Raw genomic sequence first — 27,321 nt, 5'->3', positions numbered from 1 at the left:
AACTGACCACAAGAAGAGCGAGAGTGCAATAGCAGCAACAAGCTTAGGAGGCAGCTCAAGAACATGCAACGACGTTACAACCGACTGATGATCACTCAGAACTCCAACTCCGGATACCCTACAAATGTTAAGGCATGATCTCTCAGTCAGCATCAAGAAGCGGAAGCGCGCAAGTTTTATGCTTATTGCATTCTTTGGGGTTCTGTTAGTTACGCCTGGTTAAGTTCGAAGCTCGCAGCTCGAAGCTAAGAAGCTCGATTTGGTAAATGACCAAACAGTAGCCAACAGACATCGGACATCAGCAGGGGACGCCCCCAAAGCATAAACAAAAGGCCACGCAAGACATATGCTACCATCAAGCTAATGGCTTGTGGAGATGGCTGCGATTCAGAGTCAAGTCTCGTGGTGTGCTTCGGTTTGGTTTGGTTTGGTTCCGTCTCCGGGTTCGAAGCTGTCAGAACAATGGGGCAAGCGCTAGATTCGAGCTTGAGGCATCTTCACTTTGGCCACTTGAAGTGCTCATTGTGCATGTTGTTTTGGTCTGGTGTGCGGCACTTCTTGAGATTTGTTTAGTAGCACGCACTAGACGCTATGTCTATGTCTGAGCTCCATTGTTATTAACACTCTTATATGTGGACTCATTGTTGTTGTTGCTGGCCTGGCGTCATCTGTCGGCTCACTTGGCTTTTGGAGGTCCAGAGCGCATCCGACTACCCCCATCCCTAACCCCTGCCCTTGCTTCGCGCTCAGTTGCATTGTAGTTCACTTGAACGCTTTCGTAAGCCAACCACAAAAGGGTTAACAGAGAGCGAGAGAGCGCTCAAAGCACGATGAGAGCGCAATATACAACAGCTGGTGCTTAAGAGAGCGCGCTTCGAACTGGTTGGCTTTGAAGTTGAGCTGCGCTTAGCAGGGTTGTCAGGTTGCTGACGATATGCAAAGATACAACTGCAGCAAGTGGAAAACAACAAAACTATGGAAATTATATGGGGAAGTAAATACATAATCAATTAATATAATTAAAATATAGAACTAATTTAAAATTAAATAATTAAGTTTATTTTAATACTGATTCATAGTTAAGACCCTTTACACAAAAAATAACTATTCAAACCTGTATTTTAAATTTTGTTTATTACGAATTACTATTAAATCGTACTTTCAAAGAATTTCTAATATCATTATACAATATGTTTACAAACTAGATTCTTAATATAGTAAATAGTAAACTTATCTAATAGTAAGATCCATCAATATCTCATTAAACTTTAAATAATCTCTATATGTTTTTACAACCTTATCGAGCTTTATCTATATTGAGTGTCTTAATACTCATTCATTGTCGCTTTGTCTCCTAAATTTTAAATAAAAAATGAAATACATTTTGATGTTCAAATATCAATCACTTTCCTAATCATTCTAAAATACCTTTCGAAATTTTCATCAACTTTATCTTTTTAATTAAGTTGTTGGGTATTACTCACCGTTTATACCGCAGCTACTCTCTATAAATACGAAAGAGCCGTTGCATTCATATCGCATTATTATCTATTAGCACACAACCTACTTTATAAGATACACTCACATATCAGCAGCCTTGAATAGCAGTGTTATCTTTCCGCAGTACAATCCAGCTGCACTTTCCTGGCACTCGACAACCCTGTTGAACGCTCTCTTAAAAGCGCGCTCTCTTCGACGGTTTGTTTAGTTGTTGTTGCCAAGTTACCAAGTTGGCTTGGTTACTCATTTGTTTTGCCAATTTTTGTAGCGTTGTTGGCCAGTTTCAGTTAATACCGAACACTCGCGCCAGCCAGACGTTGTGTGTGCCCCGCACACTCACAACACACACACACACTCACACATACTCACAAACATTCATTCATATACGTATAACTCACAGAGAGTTGAGTAAAAACCCAAAAAACTAGCGAAGTTCAAACATCGCGTCGGCATCGGCATCGGAATCGGAAGTTCTTTTTGGCTTGTCGTCGTCGTGACCGAGGTTTCTGTCTGTTTATTTACATATAAACATAAATACATGCAATATATGTATATGTGTATAGTTGTGTAGTTAGTTAGTCGGGTTTGTTGCGAAAGTGGAAAGTATCTCATAGATACGTTGCGATTTGAGCGCGCGTTTGTTTTGTTGTTTTGTCAATAAAATGCCAAACTGAGAACCCTTCGAATTTATACTAACAATAATACCAATCTATAGTGACTGTGACACAAATAACGGAAGTGCTCGACTATATCCAATAACAACAACAACAACAACGACAGCAATAGCAACAAAAACAACAACTCAACAGAGCATTTGTTGCTAACCAAGCACAATAAACAACAACACCAATTTAACGTTGGCCAAAAACGAACGCGTTAAGCGCATTATACATTTATTGGCTAAAAACAACAACAACAACAATAACAACAAAAAGCTACTGCCACCAAATGCAGTAAAGCGTGAAGTGTTTGCCAAATGAATTTTCTATATATTATAATTAAAACGAAATAAAATGAAACTTCGTTGCTTCGCTTCGAAAACAAAATGAATTAGAAATTTCAGTGTGTTCCAAAATTGGCGCGTTCAAAACTCGGTTTCTAGGCAAAAATATATACATATATTCGTAGTGTGGTTATTGTTAGTAAACAACGAGTGGTTCTTAACCCTTGCAAGGGCCAGCCCCATACCTTTGCTCTATTGACGTGAAAGTGTGCTTTTTTTAACCCCAGAATGCGATACATTTTATGTTTGAGATACTAAAACTTTGCTACATTAACCCCCAGTTGTCTGTAAACTGAGCTAAGATATCGTTTATTTTTGCTCACCACTACAAGTCTACGTAATCCCCATGCATAACATAGCTATACATTTTCTCACGTAGTTATTTACTTTAAATATTGTAATAGTTTTCATAGGAAATGAGCTTAAATTCCGCAACCATTTAAATATATTATAACTGATTTACAAATGTTAGCTTAAGATTCCATTGCAATTAAAATATTAGTATTTATCTGAATTTAATTGACTAATTGAAAAATGTAAATTAAAGAATTCAAATATAGGATTACCGTCCATTTGTAGCCCTCATTGAAACCTTAACCCTTCACAGGGCCATCTTAATTGCATGCAGCTTTACTAAGCGTTCATTTTGCATTAAACTCGGCAGTAAACAGTATTTATATGTCATCACCGTGTATATAGTATGCTGTCTTAATTCCACCTCCCCTCTCTCGCCTTTCTGACGCATTAACCCTTCTCTGGCCTGGTAATCGAAAACGTGCTTGTAAATGTGCAACGTGAGCGGCGCTCCTTTTGGGGTAAAGCTTAGCTCAGTTTACGTGCCCCACGCTTTTGTGGGCAACTCTTGTATTATATTACCACATGGCATGCTACTACTACTACTACTACTACAACCAATTCGGCTCTAATTCTCATTATTGCTATATTGTACTTATCCAACTTACTTAACCAAAATATCAACTGCAGTTTGAAGTCTCATACAAAACGCATGCTGAGCTGCTATTGAGGCAGCAGACACCTATGGAAATATCATCATGTGGCTTGGATCTGTCAGCGGCGTGGCAAAGCAACAATATAATCGGCATCAACAGCAACCAGAGCAACAGCAACAGCAGCAACTGCAACAACAACAGCAACAGCGACTACAGCGCGTTGTCTTGCATCTGAAAACCTAACAGCAATCAAACGAATAATAATCGCCGCTAACTAAAATAAATCGCTAATCGCTGCTAATCGTAAATCGTTAATCGTTCGGTTGATCATCAGCAAATAACAAGCAATAATAAAAGTATCGCATTTGTGTTATGTTTATGTGTGTGGTGTATTCTTTTTGTTTGTTTATCTGTTGTTTGTAATAATAATACATAATAATAATAATAATAATACCATCATCACAACCTGCCTGCCGCTAACGATCATGCATAGACCAAAGCTAGCAAATCCTATAACTGCTGCCGGTATTGCCTCATCCATATCAAACAAAAACAACAACAGCAACAACAACAAATCAAAACGTTCACGTCAATTCAGCATCAGCAAGCAACCAACAACAACTAACGAATCTGCTACAGTGTCATCGTCAACGTTGCCACACTACGAACAGCATTCGAATTCGCATTCGCATTCACAATCGCAACTAATTGACGCTTCAATTGATTTAGAACATTACATCAGCGCCATGGAGGCACGACGCAACGACAACGAGCCGGATGTCTGGGCTCAATTGCAGCAAAAGGAATCGGATATACTGTTAGCCGCTGAGCTCGGCAAAGCCTTGCTCGAGAAAAACGAAGAGCTGGTGAAGCAGCAAGAGAAACTAATTGAGGACTATTCGGGTAAAATTGAGGTAAGTTACAATTTTATCGCAGCAATAGCAATTAAGCGAGCTTAACTGTTAACAACTATGTTATTTAACATGTGAGTCCTTATTAGCTGGCTTACATTCGATCGCACCAATAAGAATCGAATACGACTGTTAATAAGAATGTTATATAACATTTCAGTGTTGTCCTTATTATGTTTACATTTTGCCTTGAAGTATTTACCTGCAAATCACTCATCTTAAACTTTACATTTATATTGTTATTCATAATAATGACCTCAACTGCATATGTATGTATATACGTTCACTGCAGTATGTCATTTGCATTTTCTCTATCTACGATTAGTAATCTAAGTTAAAAGGCTGATATCGATAGCTACAGCTTAACATAAGCATAAAATTAATCGTTCTGGCTTGCAGCCAAGTTCATGTTTAGCAGATCACATTGAAAACTGCTTGCTGACTCACACTCCATTTACATCGATTTTTAAGTGAAATAATAAGTGACGCGTGGCTTCAGTTCCCAGCAATTAATATAACCATCGACATGAATAATTTAAGGCATATTGATTTTCTACTGTTCACCTGCCCAACTGACCAACTGCAGTCATTTTGTCAACTGCACTGGACTCCTCCTAGGTATGCATTAAATATTAACACACACCAAAGTACATAATGTATACATAGCTCCCAAATGGATGGCCAACGAAATGTTTGTCTGTCATGTCATACGGAATTCATGACAAAAAAGTGCGCAGTAAACATTCGAAACTACATACAGACGTACATATTATACAAATGTATGTATGTGTTGGTTTATATAGTGCATATGTATTATCTGTGTTGAGCTATCGATTTTTTCATGCACGTTTACTTTGCATTTGTTGCATGCCAGCCAGGAACGGTTGCAGCTGAACCGTTATTTAGTTCTTGCCATTATCAGCTGAACACGCGCTAAGCTGCCTGATAACGTCAGCAGTCGACAGTCAAAGACACAAAGTAAAATAATAATGCGAGCAAGTCTTGTTTGTTTCCACTAGCAAATGTCTGTGCGTCGCGACCTTGAACCACAGTGGGTGTTGTCAGCGCCTGCACCTGTTCACATACACCCAAACACACATACACACGACGACAATAGACAATTTCCTATAGATAATATGGCAGACCTAATGCTTAGATATCAGTCGAAATGTGTTGTGGTTCAAGGCATTACAAGCACCCGGCTCAAGTTCGTGGCCGTTCGTTCATTAGCATATTACTCGAACTCCAACTACTTACACAATATACTAGAACCATTTGTCCCTTCTCTCCCGATACTTGGGCTAATGGCAATGTTCTTTATTGGTTTTGTTGACATTTACCCACTAGAGTACAATAATTTCTTATCAATAATATTGGCTTTTCTGTTTGGGTTTTTTTTTTCGGTTCTGTTTTGGTTAATTCGTCATGTAAATGGAGTTGGGACGGAAATTCGTGGGCTGTGACTCTCGGCTATAGGAAGTATAGTGCCCTGTAGGTGTCAGTAACCTAGACGGAGGACAGAACAAAATTCGTTGAACTTGACTCTCCGATGCGTTTCAGCGGGTTATTCGAGTACTTGACGTGTTTGTTTAGTCATGCCAAGTTCTGGTTCGACTTTTTCTGTATTTGTATTTAAAAGTGTGCCATGACTTCATCTACGCTTACGAAATGAAAGTAGTGAGGGTTTCTCTAGGGAACTGATCCAAAGTATTGTCATAATTCCACAAAACTCATTGTTCAAGGATAAATCGTTAAAAATATCTACGCTGTTTCCATGTTGTGCAGGATGACCTCTCGATGATCGATTGTTCAATTGCATGCTTATTAAAGACCTATAAGAAAACGACGGGCTTAGTGAACTATTTACCATCGGACGCTCGGCTCATTACAAATTTAAAGCGAAACAGCAGTATGTGTGTTTCCCATGTTCCATATTCCACTTTCCATTAACCAAAAAGCAAAAAGCAATTCGCTTGGCCCAAATGAAATTGGTCAAGCCGCAAAGGTCAACTGCGCAGTGTTGAGTGGGTCCATTTGTCATTCGGGCGTTGCGAGTGAGCACAAAATACTCCGAATATGTTCCATGGCAAAGGAGGAACATACTCGACCTTATAGTGTATATAGTTTCTTAACATGTCTATCATCAGTCTGCCTCTCATTATTAACACTTCTATCTTAGTGACTTTGAGAGCTACAACTGTCCATATTAATAGTAATGTTTAGATATCACTAACAGGTATTACATAGTCGAGCCTTTCTCTTTCCCGAACACGAAGAATTAGTGGCATGTGGATATAGCATAAATCTCACATTCTGTCACCTTGACTATACTTATAGTTAGGCTAGGTTGTGGGATTATCATTTAGCAAGTGACGTTTGGACTTTAGGCTCGCTTGTTTTGGGTTTTTTTTTGTTGTTGCGGTTTTTTTTGGCGTGTTTTTGGCATATGCAAAAAATACAAAAAATTGACTCTAATTAATTTTGTAGCTACTACGCGTTTTATTCAGACTGCTCGCTGATGCGTCATAATCACAATGCCATTCGCCATTGCTGTTGTTGTTGGTCATTTTAGTTGATGTCCAGGCCCAGTCTATACTAAAAGTATAGTATAGTTTTGTATTGTAGTTTTGTGTATAGAGCTGTGGCTGCGGCGGACTGACGTAATTAGACTTGGGACTGGTCGTTGTAGGTGTTGGTTGGTTCGTTGCTCCAGTCATCATCAAGCGCGCCTTTTTTTGCGGTCTGGTGAAGCGTGTGTGCCAATTTACGAGCGCTGGTCTTTTATTTTTAGCCAACATTTGTAATACATATAACATTTTATGGCCTATGCCAAAATTCGACTATGTAAATCAGTTCGACAGAGAAGCTTCTCATTCGTCGCTATTACATACTTTGAAATTCGCCAATCTGGAATCAAAGTTAATTTCTGTATTCAATGTGAGAACTTCCATGCTTATTGAAAGTTATCTGGTTCACAGTTGAACACAAAACTCTTTTGCCTTTGTTAGCAAAACGTGTTTATACGCCCAAGTGGCTGGCCAAGTTATATCTAAACAATTTGTTAACTAAAACTCGCTCTCAACGGAGAACAATCGTCGTCTATCAATTGAGCTGATTTCTCAAATCCCTCTCTCTCTCTTTTTGTCTGTGTATTGCTCTCGCTCTCGTTAATCACGATTTGCAGCCAATTGTTAAGCGTTAAATCTGAGAATACTCATACGCCCCGTCGAACCACTTTACCGCTCGATTTTATGACGCGTTTTGTTTGTCATTTTCGGAACACTCGCTCCAAATAAAAAATCGTATTAAATGCTTTGTGGAGGCGTATTTATGTTTTCAATACACATATATATAAATAGTTGTTGTGTTGTCGTTACCCCTGGCCTTTTCGAAAGTATTATGTGCTATGTTATGTCCGTCTATCTGCTTTAATAAGTTGTTTCAGCTTGCCGATTTAGTAACCAGTTTTGTATTTTTCTCTTCTAATTTGTTAAAGTGCCCGCTGACTGGAATGGCATTTTCCATTGACTATAATTAGTTCTTTGATCAATTACTTTGCAAAGAACTTTTATAAATGCCATTTAAGTGCTGTTTGATTAGTCTTGATTGCAACAGGATGCATTTAGCAGCAAAGTGAAAAACCATCATTCAAAATAATTAACAGATATCTCGCTGGGATTTAAATATACAGAAATTACTCAAATACAGTTAGTAACGTCGCCCAAAGTTGAAGTGGACATTTTACAGTTGCCATTAAAAATAATTATTGCCTAGAAACGCTTTTCAGCTTAGGTTGGCAAGATGCGGTAGCTCAATTTCACACTTTAAGACAGTTGGCAACGCTATTTATCGATAACTTGACTGGTCAACGAAGCCTATCGAAATGTGCTTGGTGAAGTCGACACTTTAGAGTTGCCTAATTTAAAAATACATTTAATTGTGTTTTCCGCATTTCGCCCACCCAACAAAAAACTGACTCACTCTCTTGCTGGCCATATAAAGCAATCAGATCTCCAGTTGTGCTCCAACGCTTAAGAACGAATCGTTCAGATCGTGTGAACAAAGCCCAACCCACACAACTAACAACAATCACACGCAAGTGGACATTGTACTTACACGCAAGTCACTCAAAAGCACGCATAACTGATCAATGCTCCGATTAGATAATCTAATAATAATTATATTTAAAAATATATTAACTTACTTTCAATGCGATGCAAACAAAATCCACAAAAGCTTGGCTCACATACGCAATGCGAACTTGTTGTGGTGAAGTCATCAACACATCGTCGATGTCCGACGATTTATCGACGTATTCGCTAAAACAAAAACAACAAAGAAAGGCAAATAACAACAAAAAACAATCAAAATACCAAAAAAAAAAGAAAAAGAGCTGCAAAAAAATTTCAAAATTAACTTATTTGCATGTGTGTTGAGCTCGTCCAGCCGTCCCCAATTGTTGAAAACCAGTTTCATAAATGTTTAAATTTTATTTTATTTATGTATTTGTATTTGTAAGTGTGTGCGTATGCAGATTTATTTTGCTGTTGATTCTTTAACACTGCTGATTCACATGCAGAGAGTGAATCTTCTCGCATTAAAGCTCATTTACCTTTCATCTCACAAAGCCCTCAAATTTGCCACATTCCTAGACTTGACTCAACTTGACTTCGCTCTGAGTTCTTTGTAAATTATTTTGTACGTGGTGCGGGCAGTTTTATGACTTGGGGAGAGTTCCCCCCCCTTCTTGCTATGGTATACGTAACCTGGTTAATAGTTATTTTTTGGGTTCCGTAGTACCTTCTGCGAATTAAGGTCGCACAACATAGTTGCTATGATTATAATACTACACACATTATAGAGAGAGAGACTGGAACTGGGTACTAGGTACTGGGCCTGGTATGGTCAGCCCATTTACCATTTTCCACTTACCGCTTGCCCAGTAATGGCATTTCTTTCTATTGTTTTTGGTCTCTCTCTTCCTCTCTTGTATGGGTCTGCAAATGTCATGGTGACTGTTGGATTCATCGTCATCGTCGTCGTCGTCGTCGTCGTCTATTGCAAATTACTTTCCTTGTTGTGCGCTGTTGGCTGTGTTTTTTGTTTAGTGTGTCACAAGGGAAACTCGAGTTTTTAATGCGGATTTTCCGTATTGTTTGCAGGGCCCCTTTTGCTTTTTAAATGCTTGCTACATGTGCTGCTAATGAGCTTTATGTAAATAAAAACTATGGATCTTGCATTGCCGCATTGAAAACTGTTTTAAGAGGGTTTTGAACTCGCCACTCGCAACAGTAGCGGAATCGGTGATTATTATGTGAGCTTTATAATTGGTGTTCTAGTGTTGAGAAATGCAGATAATTAATGATGACGTATAGTCTTTTTTTTTGGATATCAAAAGAACACTAAGATTTATTTTTAGTTTAAATTCAACTAAATAGTTATTATAAAGAATTACTATTATTGTACATCAGTAGTGCGAATAGTGAATATTTTCCAATGTTTACAAATGCTAGTATTGAATGACTGCGTATTTCATTTCAAGTCCCATTGCGACTTGAATTTCTTTTTTTGTTCAATAAATTTAATTTTTAAAATTTGCCAAATTTAAAATCAAATCACGTCGCAAGTTACCTTATTCGTTAGCACCTTTGTTTTTATAATTTTCAGTGGAAACCTTGAATAGATTTAATCTACTGGTTTGTTTTCGTGGACTTATGCAACACAAAACATTATATATGGAAGACGTGCTACTATATTTCGCTACAGTTTTGTAGCCTAAGAATCGGTTAATACTACTGTATCAATTTTAATTTAACAATATAATAAATATAAATACAAAGTATAATTTGTCTTGTATCACTTTTAATAATAAAAACCTTGCTTATTTCATGTTTTTTTATATGAGTCTGATATTAATTACTCATCAATCACTCGAAATGCGTAATTTTCCGATGTGTTTCTTCACGCCTGATTCATTGACTTGTTTCATTGTCAAATGAAGTATTACAGTTAGTAGAGCCCAACGATAGGCCCCCCGTTGTAATTGTCACAGAGTCTGCACACCGCTTGTGGCTCATCAAATTACAGATCTTCGATCAACGGAATGGGCCTTCATCTTGGATTCATGATCAGCTAACTGCAGCTGTATGGATAATGACGAGCAAATTACATATTTCCATGTTATTTAATGAACTTGTAGGAAGTGAAATATTGAATGCTGCTGCTCTGCATGTCCGGTATAAATTAAATAATAATCGCATTTGTTATTGATTCAATTTGGATAATAACATAATGTGAGCCTGTCTCCTCTACGCCATTGGCAAACGGTAACAAATTGTCTTGTCTTCTTGCTCGTGGAATCCTCTTTGCACTGTCAAAGTTTTATTGATGTACAAATTACAATCAGAGCGCTGTTGTTGTTGATGTTTGTTGTTGTTTATTCAGAGACAGCCTGTAATTAGCCAACATGCGATGTGAGGTCGGGAATTTTGTAAAACCTGCCTAAGAGCAATTTATGACTGACATTGCGCCTAGCTTGTTGACTCCCAACGACTCCCAAGACTACCACAACAATGCGACACCACCTACTGCCACCTTCTGTTTATTGTTATGGCCATAGACTCCCATATAAGTGGCCTCTGTATGTGTGTGTATGTATAATTTTATTTAATTTTTCTTTCAAAATATATTTTTTTTATAACGAATCGCTGAAGGTGAAAGCCTTTTCACTTTCGAAACCAAATTTAATGTCAAAGCGTGGCATGGGAACAATACAATTACTGTTGATCATATGCCACGAGATGAGATGATGATGATGCGATGAGAATGCGCATATATAATATATCATCACACACATATTATACGCAGTTTAAGTAGGTGTACCCATAAATTTGAATAACAAATTAAGTCAGAATCACATGCAATTTTAAATAATAATACTGATCTAAAGATTCAGGTATAATATTTGTTTGTTTAATATTTCATCATATTCAGTCAATAACTGTTTGAAAGTTACATATATGAGAATAGTTGTTGAAAGTGTGAAGTAGGAAGAGAAGATCTAGTTTTTATTTTAAACCTAAATAGGAAACGTTCTCTTCATAACTAAAACTATTAAGTAAGATTAAATAACTTCTCCACATGTGTAACTCGAATCAATGTCCATGCGCCTTTCAATTATCCACTCTTACCACAAATTTCTAATTTATATCAATTTTTATTGGCAGTTTCTGCACGATTTCCAGCTCATTTACTCTTATTTATTTTTGCAATTTACCCCTTATTTATTGCCAAGCAATTTATGAATGTACTTTCAACATTTAATGAAGCAAATTAAATGAAATATATAAACTAAATTGAAACTCCAGCTTTATCGTTTAATATCTTTTATGCTCATCGTTAAATTGGACTCAACTTTTCAATCAATAATCTATTGAGTGAATTGCTCGCTTTCAAATCAATGGAACCGAGTGCATTTGGTGGCACTTAATTCCCATTTATTTGGTCGGAAAATCAATATCTAATGTTGACTCAAGATAGTAATAATAACCCACCCTAATATAACTCTGCTGTAGATACCGCATAATATATCATATTATATCATATCATATCATGTCATATCAGTGTGGACTTATCAAACCAAACAACCCACTCACAAACCTTTTTTTTTTCTTTGCTATAGACCCACTGACTCATTGACATCTAATTAAAGATATTGTTATAGTATAGCGAATACATACTCCTCATAGATAAATAGAAGTACATGAAGCTTACACAAGTCGATGAATGTGTGTGTGTGTGTGAGTTTGGGGCCTGCTAATTGGCCAGCTTTCATTGCAATAATAAAAATATTTGAATTGTGACTAAGAGACAACAACGAGCCCAGCGAACAACTCAAACTGCCAACCAATTGGCAAATTCAAAAGCCAAAATACATGTGCATATGGACATACATATGTATTTACATTTATATTTATATATGTATTATGGCAAATATTCATATATGTGTATGCCAATCGAACGTTAGCATGATGACAATAATAGACGATTTCACAAAATACGATACCCTCCAGCGAAAAAAAAAACTTATTTTTTTGAAAGCTATGGCAATGACTACAGGTTACCCTGTAGCTAAAAATATAGTAAAGATATCTATTATGAGATCAACAATAACTACATTTAAAAACTCAGAACTATAAACTACGTAGTTTCATGAACTTCAGGCCTTATTTTCGTATATTCTTAAGCTTTAAGTATATAACAAAATATATTAAAAATTAAATAACGAATACAATTCCCTATTGCAATCAGATAAGCAGGAGTAATTAAGACTTTTAGGCCTTAACTTAGTATATTCTTTAAATTTTGGTATATATCAAAAGATATTAAATGAAATCTTGGTAATTTTTATATTTGTTTCTAAAATTTTGATACATTAAAAAGAATTATATACTAGCTTATAACGAATATTTCATCACTTACATTAACATCATACCCTCTCACTCGTAATAGTTTACGGGGTACAAAGGAAACAAGCATAAATACACATATAAATACCCTGAGCTGAATTGCTAAACTTTTTGCCTTGCCTCACGCAAAATCTGATAGCAAATTTGAGTGTCAGCCAAAGTGGCCTAAACAATGTGTCTGAGAGTCGGTGGCAACTGCGACCAGTCGATAGAGAGGGGTACAAACTGATGGAAGAGGAGGAAACGCGCTCAAGTCTTTTGTCAGTACTTTTGGCGTGTTTAATTTAATTTGGGCTTGTTGCCCCTCAACTCCCAGTGCCAATGACTGTAATTTATGCACCCCTCAAGCGTTTCACCAACAACATCACAGCGCGCTTTGCCTTTTTTTTAGTTCGAATTCGAATGGCTTAACTATAACCATAGATATTGGTTAATTACAAAGCTGTCTGGATTCTGTTATCGCGCATAGATCAACATATTTATGTATAATATTCAAGTGAATATGGCCAAATTGTTTGGGGGTTAAAGAATGACCCAAAAGTGTCAGAGATGTGGCTCAAGAAATGTGGTTGCTTTAATTTAACAACTGATTTTTATTACACTTATTAAATTTTCACAATATTTAATACTAGAAGAATTAACTTAAAGTGTTTCTATGCTTTCTAAAGAGTTTAATTTAATAGCAAATCATTATAGAAAAGCGCTTTAAAAGAAAATGTTTCCACTGGCAACCAATTAAGATTTGTGTTAACCACTAAAATTGAAGTTAGTTGGTCTAACAATAACTCATCCACAGCAAGAGCACTGAATAAAGCACAAGGTCACGGCGAAATAACAACAATTAAATACCAATTTGATGCCCAATTAACAAGACTGATCAACATTAAAGATTTCTGTTGAAATGGAAAACAAGAAATGAACAAAAGAAAAAGATGCTAAAGCAATGCCTTGTGGGCAAGTTCAAACTGACTGAGCATTGCACAATTCAATAAAATTAGTTAAACTACAAATTTGACCCATTTAGCGTGAGTCAGCGATTGAGATGGCAACATCAATTGCCAATTGCGAGGGCGAGTGCGAGTGAGTGAGACAGAGCAACTTCGATGCTCTGCTGCGCATGCGCGACTGCGCAGAGAAGTAGAAATAGAAATAAGCTCTTAATCGAAGAGTACCAGACCTCAAAATGCCCTGTGTGTGCGTGGATATATATTTAAGCATAATTATAGGTACCTTAGAAGTGATTATTTCTGCGTAGAATTTATAAACTGACTTTTGTTACACTTAATTGACCAGCAAAAGCCCTGAGTATTCGAATAATTACTATAAACTTACTTAATGTAAATAAGATTTCATTCGATTTAATTGCATTATTTTTGCTTTCATTATTGCGAGAGTTGATTTAGGATTTTAATACACGCAGATGCTTCTGTTCAGGAATAATAATGTATTCCCAGTATGCTAATTAAAACATACGTAATAATAGTGATTACATGAAATTATTCGCAACAATCTCAGCATACTCTTCTTCGCACTATGTTTACAGGGTATGCAGAGTTGCATTCGAAATTGTTTTAAAGACTTCGATGTGATAGAGTCGCCTAGATAGTACTACCAACATATAATGCAAGTTAGTTCGTTGCGAAATTATGTAACGGCTTTTTGGCTAAACGGCATTATTTTTGCGCATTTGGCAAAGTGTTTTTTAGCCTCTTTTTTGTTGTTGTTGTTTTTCGTTGGATTTGTTTTGCTTCTTCTTTTCCATTGTTTAAGCGTTGCAATTGCGCTAAGACTGTACTTTAACTGGCTGTCTCTCTCTCTCTCTCCCCCTCTTTCTCTATCTTGCTCTCTTTATCGCCGTCTTGTAATTAGCACTCTTTTACTATTGTTTTGCCGTTTGCGTAAATGTTTTCTCCCCCACAAGGCACTTGGAGAAATACATACCATATATAGACACATATAGGGAGCGTTTTTTTTTGTTTTTATTGTTTTCTTGTTTATGGCGAAAGGAAAACATTTAGCATAGCCTGAGAACTAAGTCGATTGTCACTTTGTTGTCGTTTTGCATGGGACTCCTCTGCAATTACTTGCAACTGGATAAAAGGTGGCAAAGTACCTGGTGATTGTTTGTTGGATAATGTGCGCCTAAGTTATGGACAGATTGCCACACATTTTCATGTTGTTAAGTCAGGAGTTAGCTGGCATTATTCAAGTTAACAACCTCCATATGGTGGAATAGTGGTAAACGATACCAAGACTGTTGTTGGCTATAAACTTAACCTGTCGGGAAGGCGTTGTTGAATAAGCCTAGAGCCGTAAGAGCTCTCTATAAAGACACTGTTAGTATTTACCTTAACGGCAGACTACAGTAATTATTCAACCAGGGTGTCTAGAGCTATGGGAAATCTTAACGGTGTTTTTTCAGTCACTGAGGATTAATCTCTTTTTAATATGTCTTTAGTATAACAATATTCATATCGTAATTCTCAAATCCTAATTAAGAAAAGTTCTCCAGTAAGTTTCATGCTTCAGAGATTCGATTTATTTAAAATTCATTATTCAATGCTGAACAATCTATAAAAAAGATAATAATTATTATGTGAAACTCAAATGTTTTTTGTATTCGTAGTAAACGTATAACTTTTTTATTATTTCAAATATATTATCTAAATAAAAAAAGAAAATTTTTTTTTCCCAATCTCATTCCAAAACGATGTTTCACTATTCAATGTTAAAAATTGTTGAAACTATGAAAAATTAACAAATTTTGTGCAAAACTATTCAAATAAACTTTATATTTCTTGTAAACGTATTATTTTTATTATAAATATAGTTTCTAAATCGTATATCTTTAAAGTATTTAAGAGAACCATTTCCCCAAAAATGCTTTAACAAAATTTTGTTGGCTTTCCGGCCAGAGATAAATCAATATTGTTTGAGTGGGGGAACTCACAATTCAAATGGCCAACAATTTGGCCAAGTTATGTTGATAAAAACAAACCAAAAAGGCAAAACAACGCCAAATTAATCATCTAAGCAGAGACATAAAACATTGTTTTCCCATACATAATTAGCTCATAAATTTTTGTCTTCAGTTGAACAAAGAAACTTGCAGTTTTCAGGCACAAGTCGAAATAATCTGCCTCTTCAAGTATTTCTTGAATTGTTTTTTCCTTTTTTTTGAGCTGTGCTAAACTGAGCTCATCCAACCCCCTCTAATTAGGAGGGGTTTTATAACCCTGACTCTACTTAATGGACTGTTCTTTGTTTTCAAGCAAGTTGCTTCAAGATTAATGACGAGGAAGTCTTAAGTAAACAAATTATTTATAAATATTAGTAAATAAAAGTCGCGAAAGTGAAATTACAGCATGAAAAAGTCAAATGTATAAAAATAATATAAACTTGCTAATTCTTTTTTTGAGGTGCGGCATTTGACAAAGCAACTTATAAATTATTTGCATATGAATGATATGAGTTTGGAAATCTAAAGATCAGAAATTCATATCATTTAAAAGTTAATCTATATTTAACTTCTGTTATTTAAACTTTCGTTTTACTTGGTATTTTGCCCCATATTTGTGATTAACTCTCGAATCGTGTTAAAAATAAAACAATCCACTCAAAAAGTTGAATTTTTTCGTCTGTTCATCGACATTGTATAATCAATATTATTATTTAAACAGTTGGTTTTCCTGCAAGTTCATCAGCTTTAACACAGTGATAATTTTTCATAATTTGTGTAATATTATTTTTTAGTTTTTCATCATGTTTTGCAATGCACAATTAAAAAACTGTTTAAATTGTAGTTATTGTTGTTTTTTCGGTAGTTGTTTATTTTTCTTGTTTGAGTTTTTTTTTTTGCTTTGAGGAACACAAAAGAATTGCGAGCGAAAAGCCGCAGTCAAAGCGAAGACAATTAAAGACAAAACAACATTTTATTGTTAAGTTGTGCAATTTTTAATCACCTGCTGAAAAACATGTGAGAATTAAGCATAGACTGGAAAAATCACACATGGATGGTAAAAGAAGACCTTGTCGTTAAAGCTGACTGAAGAATGAAAGAATGTAAGATCTGACAGGTCTATATATTCAGGATTCTTTCTTGTTATTTAAGAATTAAATTCGAATTCGTAAAGAAAATAACTTTTTATAGATGTTATCCTACAATTCAATATATTTTATATGTATTTCTCAATTTCCTACAGAATCTACTTTTATCTACAAAATTGATAGCAATTAAATTATCGAAACGAAACTAGTTCTGCGAAATGACAAAGATATTTTTGACAAAACAAAAAAAAACACTCCTGTCATTCGTACTCCCAAACAAAACAATTATTTGAGCATTATCAAAAGAATTCCTAAAGTGATTATTATAGAGGTACACATCAAGTTCAGACTATTTTGGCAAAGTATCTTTCTTCAACTTTAATTGTGGTCTTTGGTGCTTTATTGTGCTGAACTCGCTTGGGCCGCAGCCTTCGTAAGCTTCAACGGTGACTAATTGTAGAAGTTACTTGAAAGTAGCAGCTACCTCATCAACCCAACTGCCTCTTGGTAACTCTCTTTGTATCTTTTCATCTTTCTTTCTGAGGTCTGTCTGTCCCGTCTCCATCTGTCCCGTCTTTTTGCGCTTTGTTGACTTGACTAGAGAGACATGAGCCCACGCACTTGTGTCGAGTGCGACATGTGAAAGATGTCGGGGAATGCGCTGGAACTTGCTGTGGCAACTCGAAAACCAAAAAACAAACTTATGCCCCCGACCACGCCTCCGCCCCGCCCCTTTTGCTACTCAAGCCTCGTCGCAGAGCTGTGCGCATGCGCAGTGGGCGTTACAATTTGCCGTAACATCTCATATTTATGGCCTAATAATTTTGACTGTGCTTTGGGGCTTTGTTTTTAATTAAAGACACCTTGATTTAGAACTTGCCAACTTCCCCCTTGCCACTTGACCCCCTGACCGCACTCCAATTTTGATGAATACTTTTTTTATTGCATTTTCACGCGTCGAGTGAACACTGCAAATTAGCCCGAAATTGTTTGCTTGTTTTTGGCTGCTTATCAAAACTGTGATATGAATGAGGTCTGATTTATTTCTGCTCTTTCCGTTCGTTCGTCTCGATAAGATAAGAGACATGTTCGTACTTTTTTTTGCAATTATCAGATGAATCATGGAGGGAAAAAAATATTAAGTATACGTAGACCTACATATATAAAGTTGCCAACGAATCACACACATTTATCATAATTACCGAAGTGCATTTATTATAATGCCCTCTCCAAAGCGCAAAATATTAAAATCCCTTAAATAGCCAAATGAGCAGCTCAACGAGCTTAATGAATTCGGTCAACTTTAAAGGTTTTCGCTTCAAAATTTACATTTTAGTTTTCTTCAGCTGCAGCTGTTCACATTTACTGCAGCTGGGCGAACTTAATTATATATATAATATAGAAAATACTATCATTAAAACATTATTTAATATTACGTTATCATTAACCCCGCTCATAAATTAAGTAGTTTGCAGTGTCAATGTTTTAAAAGACTAGCAAAATTGCAAGTATTCTTATCTTTTGCAGCTGAAATGAGCTCATTTCTTTGCTTTATTTTTTGTGCTATTGTTATGAAACTTTCAGAATACAAATAAGTTGGTTAAATACAGCTCTCAAACAAATTTCAGCGAGATATCACGCACATGGTGGACACAGAATGGTTTTCAACCGTCATCAATAATTTCCAAATACATTTTTACAGCGTATAACATCTTGCATCAACAAAACGTACTCTCTTGTTTGTCTCCTTTGTTGTCGCGATAAATTGCGCCATTCAAAAGTACACCAAAAAAGGCCTCACTCGCTTTTGAGCTAGTTTTAATTAACTGTTTCTCCCTCTTTGATTGCATTTTACATTAAATTTAAGTGCCGCAAAAACGCCGCAATGAAAATTAGCTTGCTCAATTTCGTTCACTTTTTTCACAATTTCTTTAACAATGGGAATAAACGGCGAGCAACCCAACAACTGAAATTGTCAATGCCAAAATAAATATGAAATGTAAAATTAAGTGCAATGAGTGTATAAAATTTAGGCGTTTTGTTTAAGCTTCAAGTTTTTCTTTTGTGCCCTTTACAAAAATGAGCAAATAACTGGGTTAACTTAGTGCAACGAATGAGAAATACTCTAAATAAATGTTGCAAAATTATCAATGATAATTGAAAGAGTAAAGTACTGCGGCACTAATCGAGGACATATTCATGAATTGCTAATGATATGGAGATTTTGTGCAAATCAATTGATTCCTCATATGTTAATCGAATTTTGAAACAAGAAAACTTCGATTCATCTTCAATGAATGCCAATGGAATCGAACAAAACATATCGATGACTCTTCTATTTGATTTCTTCATCATCTTCATATTCGACTTTTGTTGCAATGTCTTTTGCACAAAGCTGCTGACACTGTTTTGGCTCTTGGCTCTTGCAAGGCCAAAACCTCAAGACCCAGCCATCCTCTAGACCCATTTGATCGTCTACAACAATAACTACGACAATGAAGTGTATTATATGCCATTATTATGATGGCTATTATTATGGCTGCTTCTTTTTGGCATTGCTTTGTCCAAAGAGTCTGCAAGTTGGGCAGTCAACTGTGGAAGCCACGCCTCCTCCACTCCCCTGCCATGCAGCCCACAATCGAGTCGAGTAGGAATTGCGACTAGAGCGCGACGTGACCTTAAAGCGCATAAACAAACTTTGGCAATTGTAGGAAAATTAGCATGTCGCATTGTTGTATTATTTTTCATGGGTTTATATTTTGTTTTTTGTTCAACGCATGCGGTAAAGACGGGTCATTGCCGCAACGAACGAATGAATGAATTATTTTGTACGAAATAAGGTCAATTGAGTTTTCCGCATTGCAAATCTTGCAATTCTCATCATTGCTCGTTTGTTGCTTGTTATCGATTGTAATTAATATCGAAAGTCGAGTGAAATCAGGCAAGAACATGTCAATTAGACATACATATTTCTTATTAGTTAATGACTTAATTATGCAGAGCAATATGAAAACTAGCTTCATTATTAATAATTGTTGCATTTCTCAAACAAAACGAAACACTTTCAACACTTTTACATGCATAAGCTAACATAAATGGCATCTTTCACAAGACTTCCCGTTTATCCGTTTATCGGAGAGCGGCCATTAATCGGACTCAGTTGCAATTAGCTATCATTTAAATGAGCTCAAAATGGCCCAAAACAACAAACACACACATCGCTATTATTAGACGCTTAGTTACGACTAATTTGCATAATGCTTTTCCATGCCAATAAAATGCAAAGTGCAATTTGCTATTATGTGTGAAATTTCTGCGGGCAGTGCGATATGCCAGCGCTTTTCTGCAAATAATTAAAATGAAATGCAATTTAATTGGCCGAGCGAGCGAGGGAAAAGCATGCAGCGTCGGCGTCGGCGTCGGTGGTCGAAACAAAAGCGAAACTTGTCGAAAAAATGCCAAACTCAAACTGAAAGTTGGCAATGCGGCCACACTTTGCGCATACGCAACTTGTTTGCAGATGGGCAACGCTGTCTGTGCATCCGACTGCAGCTGATTTATTGCAGAGTTCAGCTGAGCTTAGCTCGGCCCAGGGGAAATGTTTGCACAATTAATACGCATCACTCGGCAAAATGTTGTCGATGATTTTTACATGGCCATTGACTCATGCCACACTAAAAGCTGAGCTCACGCCTCTGACTCATTGCCGGTCCGGTTTGTTTCGGCGCAGCTTTGCTTTGAGCCATACAAAGTGTTTATTAATAGACTGCTTGGGTAATTGCAAGTATTTGACATTCGAAGAGCTTCGCACCGCCTCCCTCCATTGCTGCCTCTGTGGCTGGGAGACACGATTCTTGCAAGCAGTGTGCAATTTAGTTAATTATTTACAGCAATTATCGAATGCAGTTGCTTTGTAGACTCTTTCAACACCTAACAAAAAATAAAAACTGCCACAAAGCGTTCGTCATGCTGCTGATGATTTTGTGACGTCACGCAAAACTAATTAGCAATCGATTTGGCAACGTGTCTTGTTACATTTGGCAAGTAATCGCTCTTAGTGTGTCTGTTATCGCTGCGCTAGATTTATCGACTGCATTTGAAGCACCCACTTGTTGCTGCTGCCCTTCTTTTGTTTTAGCACAGAAGCGACAAATTTACATTGATGGTGACTCAGCGCAGTGGAGGGCTTGCGGCATTTGTGTCAATTGCATTTGAGCATTTCCTGCCCCTAGACGCATGCAATTTGTGTGCTGCAAAAATACAAATATTTATAATTTTCTTTGCAAAACCAAATAAGCACTCGCACCACACAAAAGTGGGTCATGTTACGTCGCATTTGAATACAAAACAACAAAGCGAAAAGCAATAACTAACATAAATACATATGTGCGAGGGTCGATTCACATGTTCCGATATACAACGTTGTATCGATAACATAGCAGAGCGGGATGCTGCGATACAACTGACAAATCGACCCGCGCATGCGTGTGTGCCGCTTAAGCAAATTACAACTGCCGCCGCTTGCTTTTGTTGATCATGCAATTGCAATTAGCTGCGACTGTATCTAAGAAATTTGAAAAATATACGTAATAAAATTAAGTCGAAAACAAAACTGGCCAACTGGCGGCGAGAGCTCATCTCATTTGTTATTGCGTATATTATACAAACTACATGCAAACATATGTTGTGTATGTGTATTTCATTTAATTTGAACAAACAATTCACAAATGTACGCTCGCTCGTTTGGCTGTGAACTCATTTCTGCGGCTGAGCTGATGCCAACTTCCGCTGTTGTTAGCGGATTTTTAAAGCCGCCACCGCAGCCAGCGCTTACAGCCATCATCAACACATTTCATTGAGCGTGAAATAGAAACAGAGAAAGTATGTACAATAATTTTATTTTTATTCCCTCTCTCGATGTCTGTCTCTTTCTTTCCATTTTTGTTTTGTTTTATTTGGCCAGCAAACTGTCAGTGCAGCCGCCGCCAGTTTGCAGTTTGCAGTTTTTTTGTATTTTTCATTTTCTTCTTATTAAAGTTTTCCATTGTCTGTCTGACTGCAGTTTTCTTTGCTTTCTGCTGCAATTGCAATTGTTAAGGCGCGAGCCGAGCGTCGCCCTCTTTAGCTGCAAGACAACTGCAGCAATTTTTGTGGTTTATTTTTTTGGCGGCTTCGTCGTCGCATTTTATGCAAATTGCCGGTAATTTTTATCAAAAGCTTTTCATTTACAGTTCCAATTTATTCGCAGTTGCTTTTCTGCTGCGTTGACTTCTCATATTTATTGCTGTCTCTTTAATTTGTGCAATTGCGCTACGTGTTTGTAGCGCATTTTCCGCATTTCGGTTCAGCCGATAAGATAAAGCAAACTCTCTTCAAACCAATTTGCATTGTATTTATAATGATATATGTATATTTAAATAAATGCTCTTTATTTGTGGCCTTTTTATCGCTGCTCTGGCGTGTTCTTTGTTGACTGCTGAAGGTTTCTCACATTTATCGATTAAACTTTGCATGCAATTTTCAATGTCACCGCAAACCTTCATCTAAAAAATATACACCTCACCCTCTCAGCCTCACCTGCTTGCCAAACGGCTGGCAATTATGCAAATTATTTATAACAAAGCTATTATGATTGACAAGCGAAAGCCGCCTATAGAGTCTAGACAGACTAATCGCATTTATCGATAATTGTATCGATCATTAGAACTCACAATTTTCATTTAAAACTTATCGCTCAGCTAAACACAGCTTAAGCGCTGAAGGAAATTGCCAGTTTGAATAAGTGTTGAACGGGGATGTTGGACCGCAAAAAGAAGTGAAAATTCAATTGCCAATTGCATTTCAATTTGAATGATGTGAATTTTGTGGTCGTCTTGTTTTTTGTCTTGCTGATCTGGCAACGGTGTCAAGAGCCCAAGGCGCCATTGTTGTTGTTAGCTGCTGCTGGTTCAAAGTTGATTTGGCAAAATGGCGGCGGGGAAAACTCAAAATGGATCAAAGAGAGATACTTATAGTGGCATTAACATGGAACAATTGTACATACTTCTTTCTCCCCGTTGCAATTATTGTAATTAACTGTGCTTGAGGGGGATGCCATCATTCGATAAGGTTATTGTTTGTGCTGCATAGCGAAGAAGACGAAGAAAAAATATTCAAAATGCAAATGGAACCTGTACAATTAGTTGTCGAGTTGTGTTAACCTTGCGGTTGCCTTTGTTACTCGATTGTTTGTTTCTTTTTTATACCCGCTACCCATAGGGTAGAAGGGTATTATAACTTTGTGCCGGCAGGAAATGTATGTAACAGGTAGAAGGAGGCATCTCCGACCCTATAAAGTATATATATTCTTGATCAGCGTCAACAGCCGAGACGATATAGCCATGTCCGTCTGTCCGTCTGTGTGTCTGTGTGTCTGTGTGTCTGTGTGTCCGTCCGTCTGTCCGTATGAACACCTAGATCTCAGAGACTACGAGAGATAGAGCTATAATTTTTTTTCGACAGCATTTGTTATGTTTGCACGCAGATCAAGTTTGTTTCAAATTTTTGCCACGCCCACTTCCGCCCCCGCAAATCAAAAAAATCGAATAACAAGCGTAATTTTAAAGCTAGAGTTGCGAATTTTGGTATATATAATAATAACTATAGTAGTTATGATTCCTGAAAATTTGGTTGCGATCAGATAAAAATTGTGGAAGTTATAAAAGAAATACTTTTGTATGGGCAAAAACGCCTACTTATAAGGGTCTTAGTTACTTTGGCTGACAATCTGGTATATTGAGCCGTCTATGGTATATTTTGAATGTGGTACTATATTGATATACCAAACATACCATTTGGTATATTTTTAGTATTTTTTAAGTATTTTCGGTATATTTTCAAAATGATACCGCAATATTTTGCCTTTATTAAAAATGGGTAGCGGGTATCTCACAGTCGAGCACACTCGACTGTAACTTTCTTACTTGTTTTTTTATTTTTTGTGTACGTGCACATTGTTTAGTTTACTTACTTTCATTGTCTGCTGTTGCTGTAGTAATTGCTGACGCGTCATAGAACAAATAATATTTTTTCCTTTTTTTGTTGTATCTCTTTGCTGTTTTTCTAATGTGCATTTAATTAACTTTCCATTTTTGTGTTGCAGAAACTTGAACAAGAGAAACATGTGCTGCGCCAGAAGTTGGCCATAGCAGAGGATGAGAGTGATCAGCGTGTGCTCGAACTGCAATCTGATCTCAATGAGCTCAAGGACAAACTGCAGACACAGGATGCGGCCATTAGGCAGGCGGAGAAGGAGAAAACCATACTGATCGATGAGCTGCAGCATCAGAACACACGACTCACCGAGCAGATTCAGGAGGCGCATGCCACCGAAATGAAGCTCAGCGCACAGATCCAAGAGCTCAAGGATCAATATCACTACAGAAACAGCAGTCTACAGGTAAGATTTAAATCCTATCAATAAAGATCTTCATTTTATTTATGAATTACATATGATAGGAGCACGTGAACAGCCTGGAGTCGATAAAAACCGAACTAAACCTCACCACAGGCAAACGGCAGGAGTTGGAGCGTCGTCTGCAGCACGCGCAGGAGGAGAAAGAGAGCCTCACCTCATCGCTGGAGGAAGCATCAGACAGAATTCATATGCTGGAGCGACATGCTCGCGAACAGGAAACAAAATTAGAGGTGAGCTCAGAGCATATAAATCTCTGACAACGTTATCACGTCCGATTCATTAGTGTAGTTAAATTTAAACGAAAATGAAAATGAAATCGAAATTGAAATCGTGATTTTGCCAACACTCTGAGATTATTTATGTCGTTCCCAAGAACTGCGCAATTTCTCAAGTGTTTGAATTTATCTTATCTGACTTTCTTTTGCCCATAATTTTGTGCACAAAGATAGGTTGAAAGTTCGCTGGTCTAGAGTATCTCGTAACTGTTTCATCTGGCATCTTTCATCTTTTTGCAGACCACGTTACAAGCATTGGAGCGCTCTCAGCGTGAGAATAATGTGCTCAGCGAGCGTTTGGGCGCGGTAAGTTTGTCTCTTTCTTCCAACGTTTTACAGATCTGTACTAATAACTGTAATTTCATACTAACTAATACTAGTAATGCTAATATTTTATTGATCGCATTGGGCTTTTCTGGGTTCTTCCCTAATCATTGCAACATATGTTGGATCAACTAAAAAATGTAGATTATTTTCAATGTTTTTATTTCTGTATTTTATGCTTTTATTTTCCAATCATCATCAATTGAATTCAAATTAAACTATAGTTGACGTTTAATAGCTCAATTTGTAAGATTTTCTTTGAAGAAAAATCTTACGTAAAATTACATATATCAGCCCGATTTTAATCTAAAGACATTCGCTTGTTTAGGACACCAACTCCATGCCCGGCAAGAAGAGCCTGCAGTTCGAAATGGAATGCGATGAGGAAGAGGCGAGCTTCACGGAGACGGGCAAACCCAGCCAAATGTGGATAGAGGCTCGTTCGGTTTACATACAGCTGAAATCCCTGGTGGATTCGCTCAAAGTGAGCCATGACGATGACTCAGGTAAAGAATTTCCCAAAACTATCAATTGCAAATCGCCTAACACATCTCGTTTTTTTTTGTTAGGTCTCAATTCGGACATATCGCTGGATCTGGAATCCATGGATAACACAATGTCCAGCACAGACCGCAGTGAAGGTGATCACATCGCCATTGAATTCCGCCAGGGCATGCTGTCTGCCATGTCGGATGAGCTGACGCGGCTGCTGCTCAATCTGGATGCGGGCAACTTCAAGAAAATGCTGGATCAAACACGCAATCTTGTGCTGGAACAGGAGGATGAGATCAAGCGCAGCCATCAGCTGATACAGCAGCTGGAGGCCAAGGTCACCGTGACGGATGTGGAGTTGCAGAATGTCAAGGAGGAGCGCGATCAGGCACGTGGCGATTTGGTTGACAATACGGATCGCGATGAGCTGCTGACAAAGGCGCAAAAGGAACGCGATGCGGCCAACGAACGTCGCACCAAGGCCGAGGTGGAGCTGGCCAAGAATCGCGTCGAGTTAATGCAGGCCAATAGCCAGCTGCTCGAGTCCATACAACAGAAGGTGGAACTGTCACAGCAGTTGGAGCAATGGCAAATGGACATGCAGGAGCTGATCGATGAGCAAATGCGTTCCAAATTGATTAACAATCGCCGTGTGGCAAGCAGCGAGACGACATCAGCGCCGCCGAGCAGTGCTGCCGCCAATCTGGCCAAACGTGTGTCCAGCTATAAGCTCTGGAGTTTATTTCAGCGGTAGATGGACAAATTTGACAGCGCGCTGGAAGATCTACGCAACTCTTATATTTTTAATGTAGAAAAGACGTGAGGAATAAGCAAAAAAGAAGTTGAAGTTATAAAATGAGCTATATATTTTTAATATTTATACACACACAAAAGAGAGCCTAGGCATATATCTATATATATACATATATGTATTTGTACTTAAAGATGTTGTAATTTGTATGTACTATATTGAAACGATGCGCCCTTCTTCGGTTTTGTAGTGAAATCTTTTTGAATTACGCTTTATTAATCTTAAAAACAAAACAAAAAACATTACTTATGTATGTATTATTATAATTGTACTCTCGTACCTACGTTTAAACAATATTTCTGTACACAAATTATCTAAACGCTTGCTCTCTGTCTCTATCTCTCTAACTATCTCCTTGTTTAGTTAATCTTGTAATTGTTTAAGCTGAAAACGGAAAATCAAAAAACATATCGCGCCATTTGGTTGAGCGTCTAGTGAATGGCTTTTAAAGCCTTTTGCTAGTTCATAAAACTTGTGTTTGCGATTACTGAAATCAAAATGTTATGATCGTATCTCTAACCTATAATCGTACTTAACCATAATTAAGTGTAAGCAAAGCATTTATGTTAAAACTAAATATTATACGACATTATGTGAGTATATACATACATATATATGTTTTCAAGCAGGCAGACAACGGGATTGCACGCGTATTGCGCGTCAGACAGACAACTTGCCTTAAATACGGACAATGAAACGAAAAGTTTAACATTTTAGATTGTTTAACTACATAACTTACCAATAAATCTATACAATATAAAAACTACAATTATTTGTTTGTTTAATTTTCGATTTATCTTCCAATTCATGGTTATCAAGATGGCGTTACATTTTTAAATAACTGAAAATCAACAAAATATCGATATATTCACAGAAATAATCGATTATATGCACTCCTAACGGCAGCCCTGGATGTAGAAGAAATAATTTTTCAATTGAATTTGAAAAGTACAAGGAGTACAATAATCGAAACTATAAGTAACAAAATAATAGATCGCTTCATCGATTATCAACACATTTTGTAGAGATTATAAGTAATTAACGACCAGACTTGCAACTTGTGTTTCGTTTTGAAAATGTTAAA

General features: G+C 37.0%; 1 protein-coding gene across 3 annotated transcripts; it reads left to right on the top strand.

The window, feature by feature from the left end:
- The first annotated feature begins 1,789 nt into the window (after positions 1–1,789).
- On the top strand, positions 1,790–27,000 carry LOC133842025 (bicaudal D-related protein homolog). Of its 3 annotated transcripts, none has more exons than XM_062274915.1 (7): positions 1,790–2,012; positions 3,495–4,367; positions 24,021–24,317; positions 24,377–24,565; positions 24,851–24,916; positions 25,263–25,440; positions 25,504–27,000. In XM_062274915.1, the coding sequence occupies exons 2-7, from the start codon at positions 3,939–3,941 to the stop codon at positions 26,178–26,180; spliced, it is 1,836 nt and encodes a 611-aa protein (XP_062130899.1). In that variant the 5' UTR covers positions 1,790–2,012; positions 3,495–3,938; the 3' UTR covers positions 26,181–27,000. The 3 variants fall into 3 exon arrangements, with proteins under 3 accessions (XP_062130899.1, XP_062130902.1, XP_062130901.1); XM_062274918.1 differs by having other exon boundaries at positions 1,791–2,002; positions 4,183–4,367; XM_062274917.1 differs by lacking the exon at positions 1,790–2,012 and having other exon boundaries at positions 2,968–4,367.
- Positions 27,001–27,321: the final 321 nt, after the last annotated feature.

This window comes from Drosophila sulfurigaster, chromosome 3 (assembly GCF_023558435.1).
Source record: "Drosophila sulfurigaster albostrigata strain 15112-1811.04 chromosome 3, ASM2355843v2, whole genome shotgun sequence".
Taxonomy (NCBI): domain Eukaryota; kingdom Metazoa; phylum Arthropoda; class Insecta; order Diptera; family Drosophilidae; genus Drosophila; species Drosophila sulfurigaster.
The sequence above is the reverse complement of the archived record's forward strand: the minus strand, read 5'-3'. Positions and strand labels throughout refer to the sequence as shown.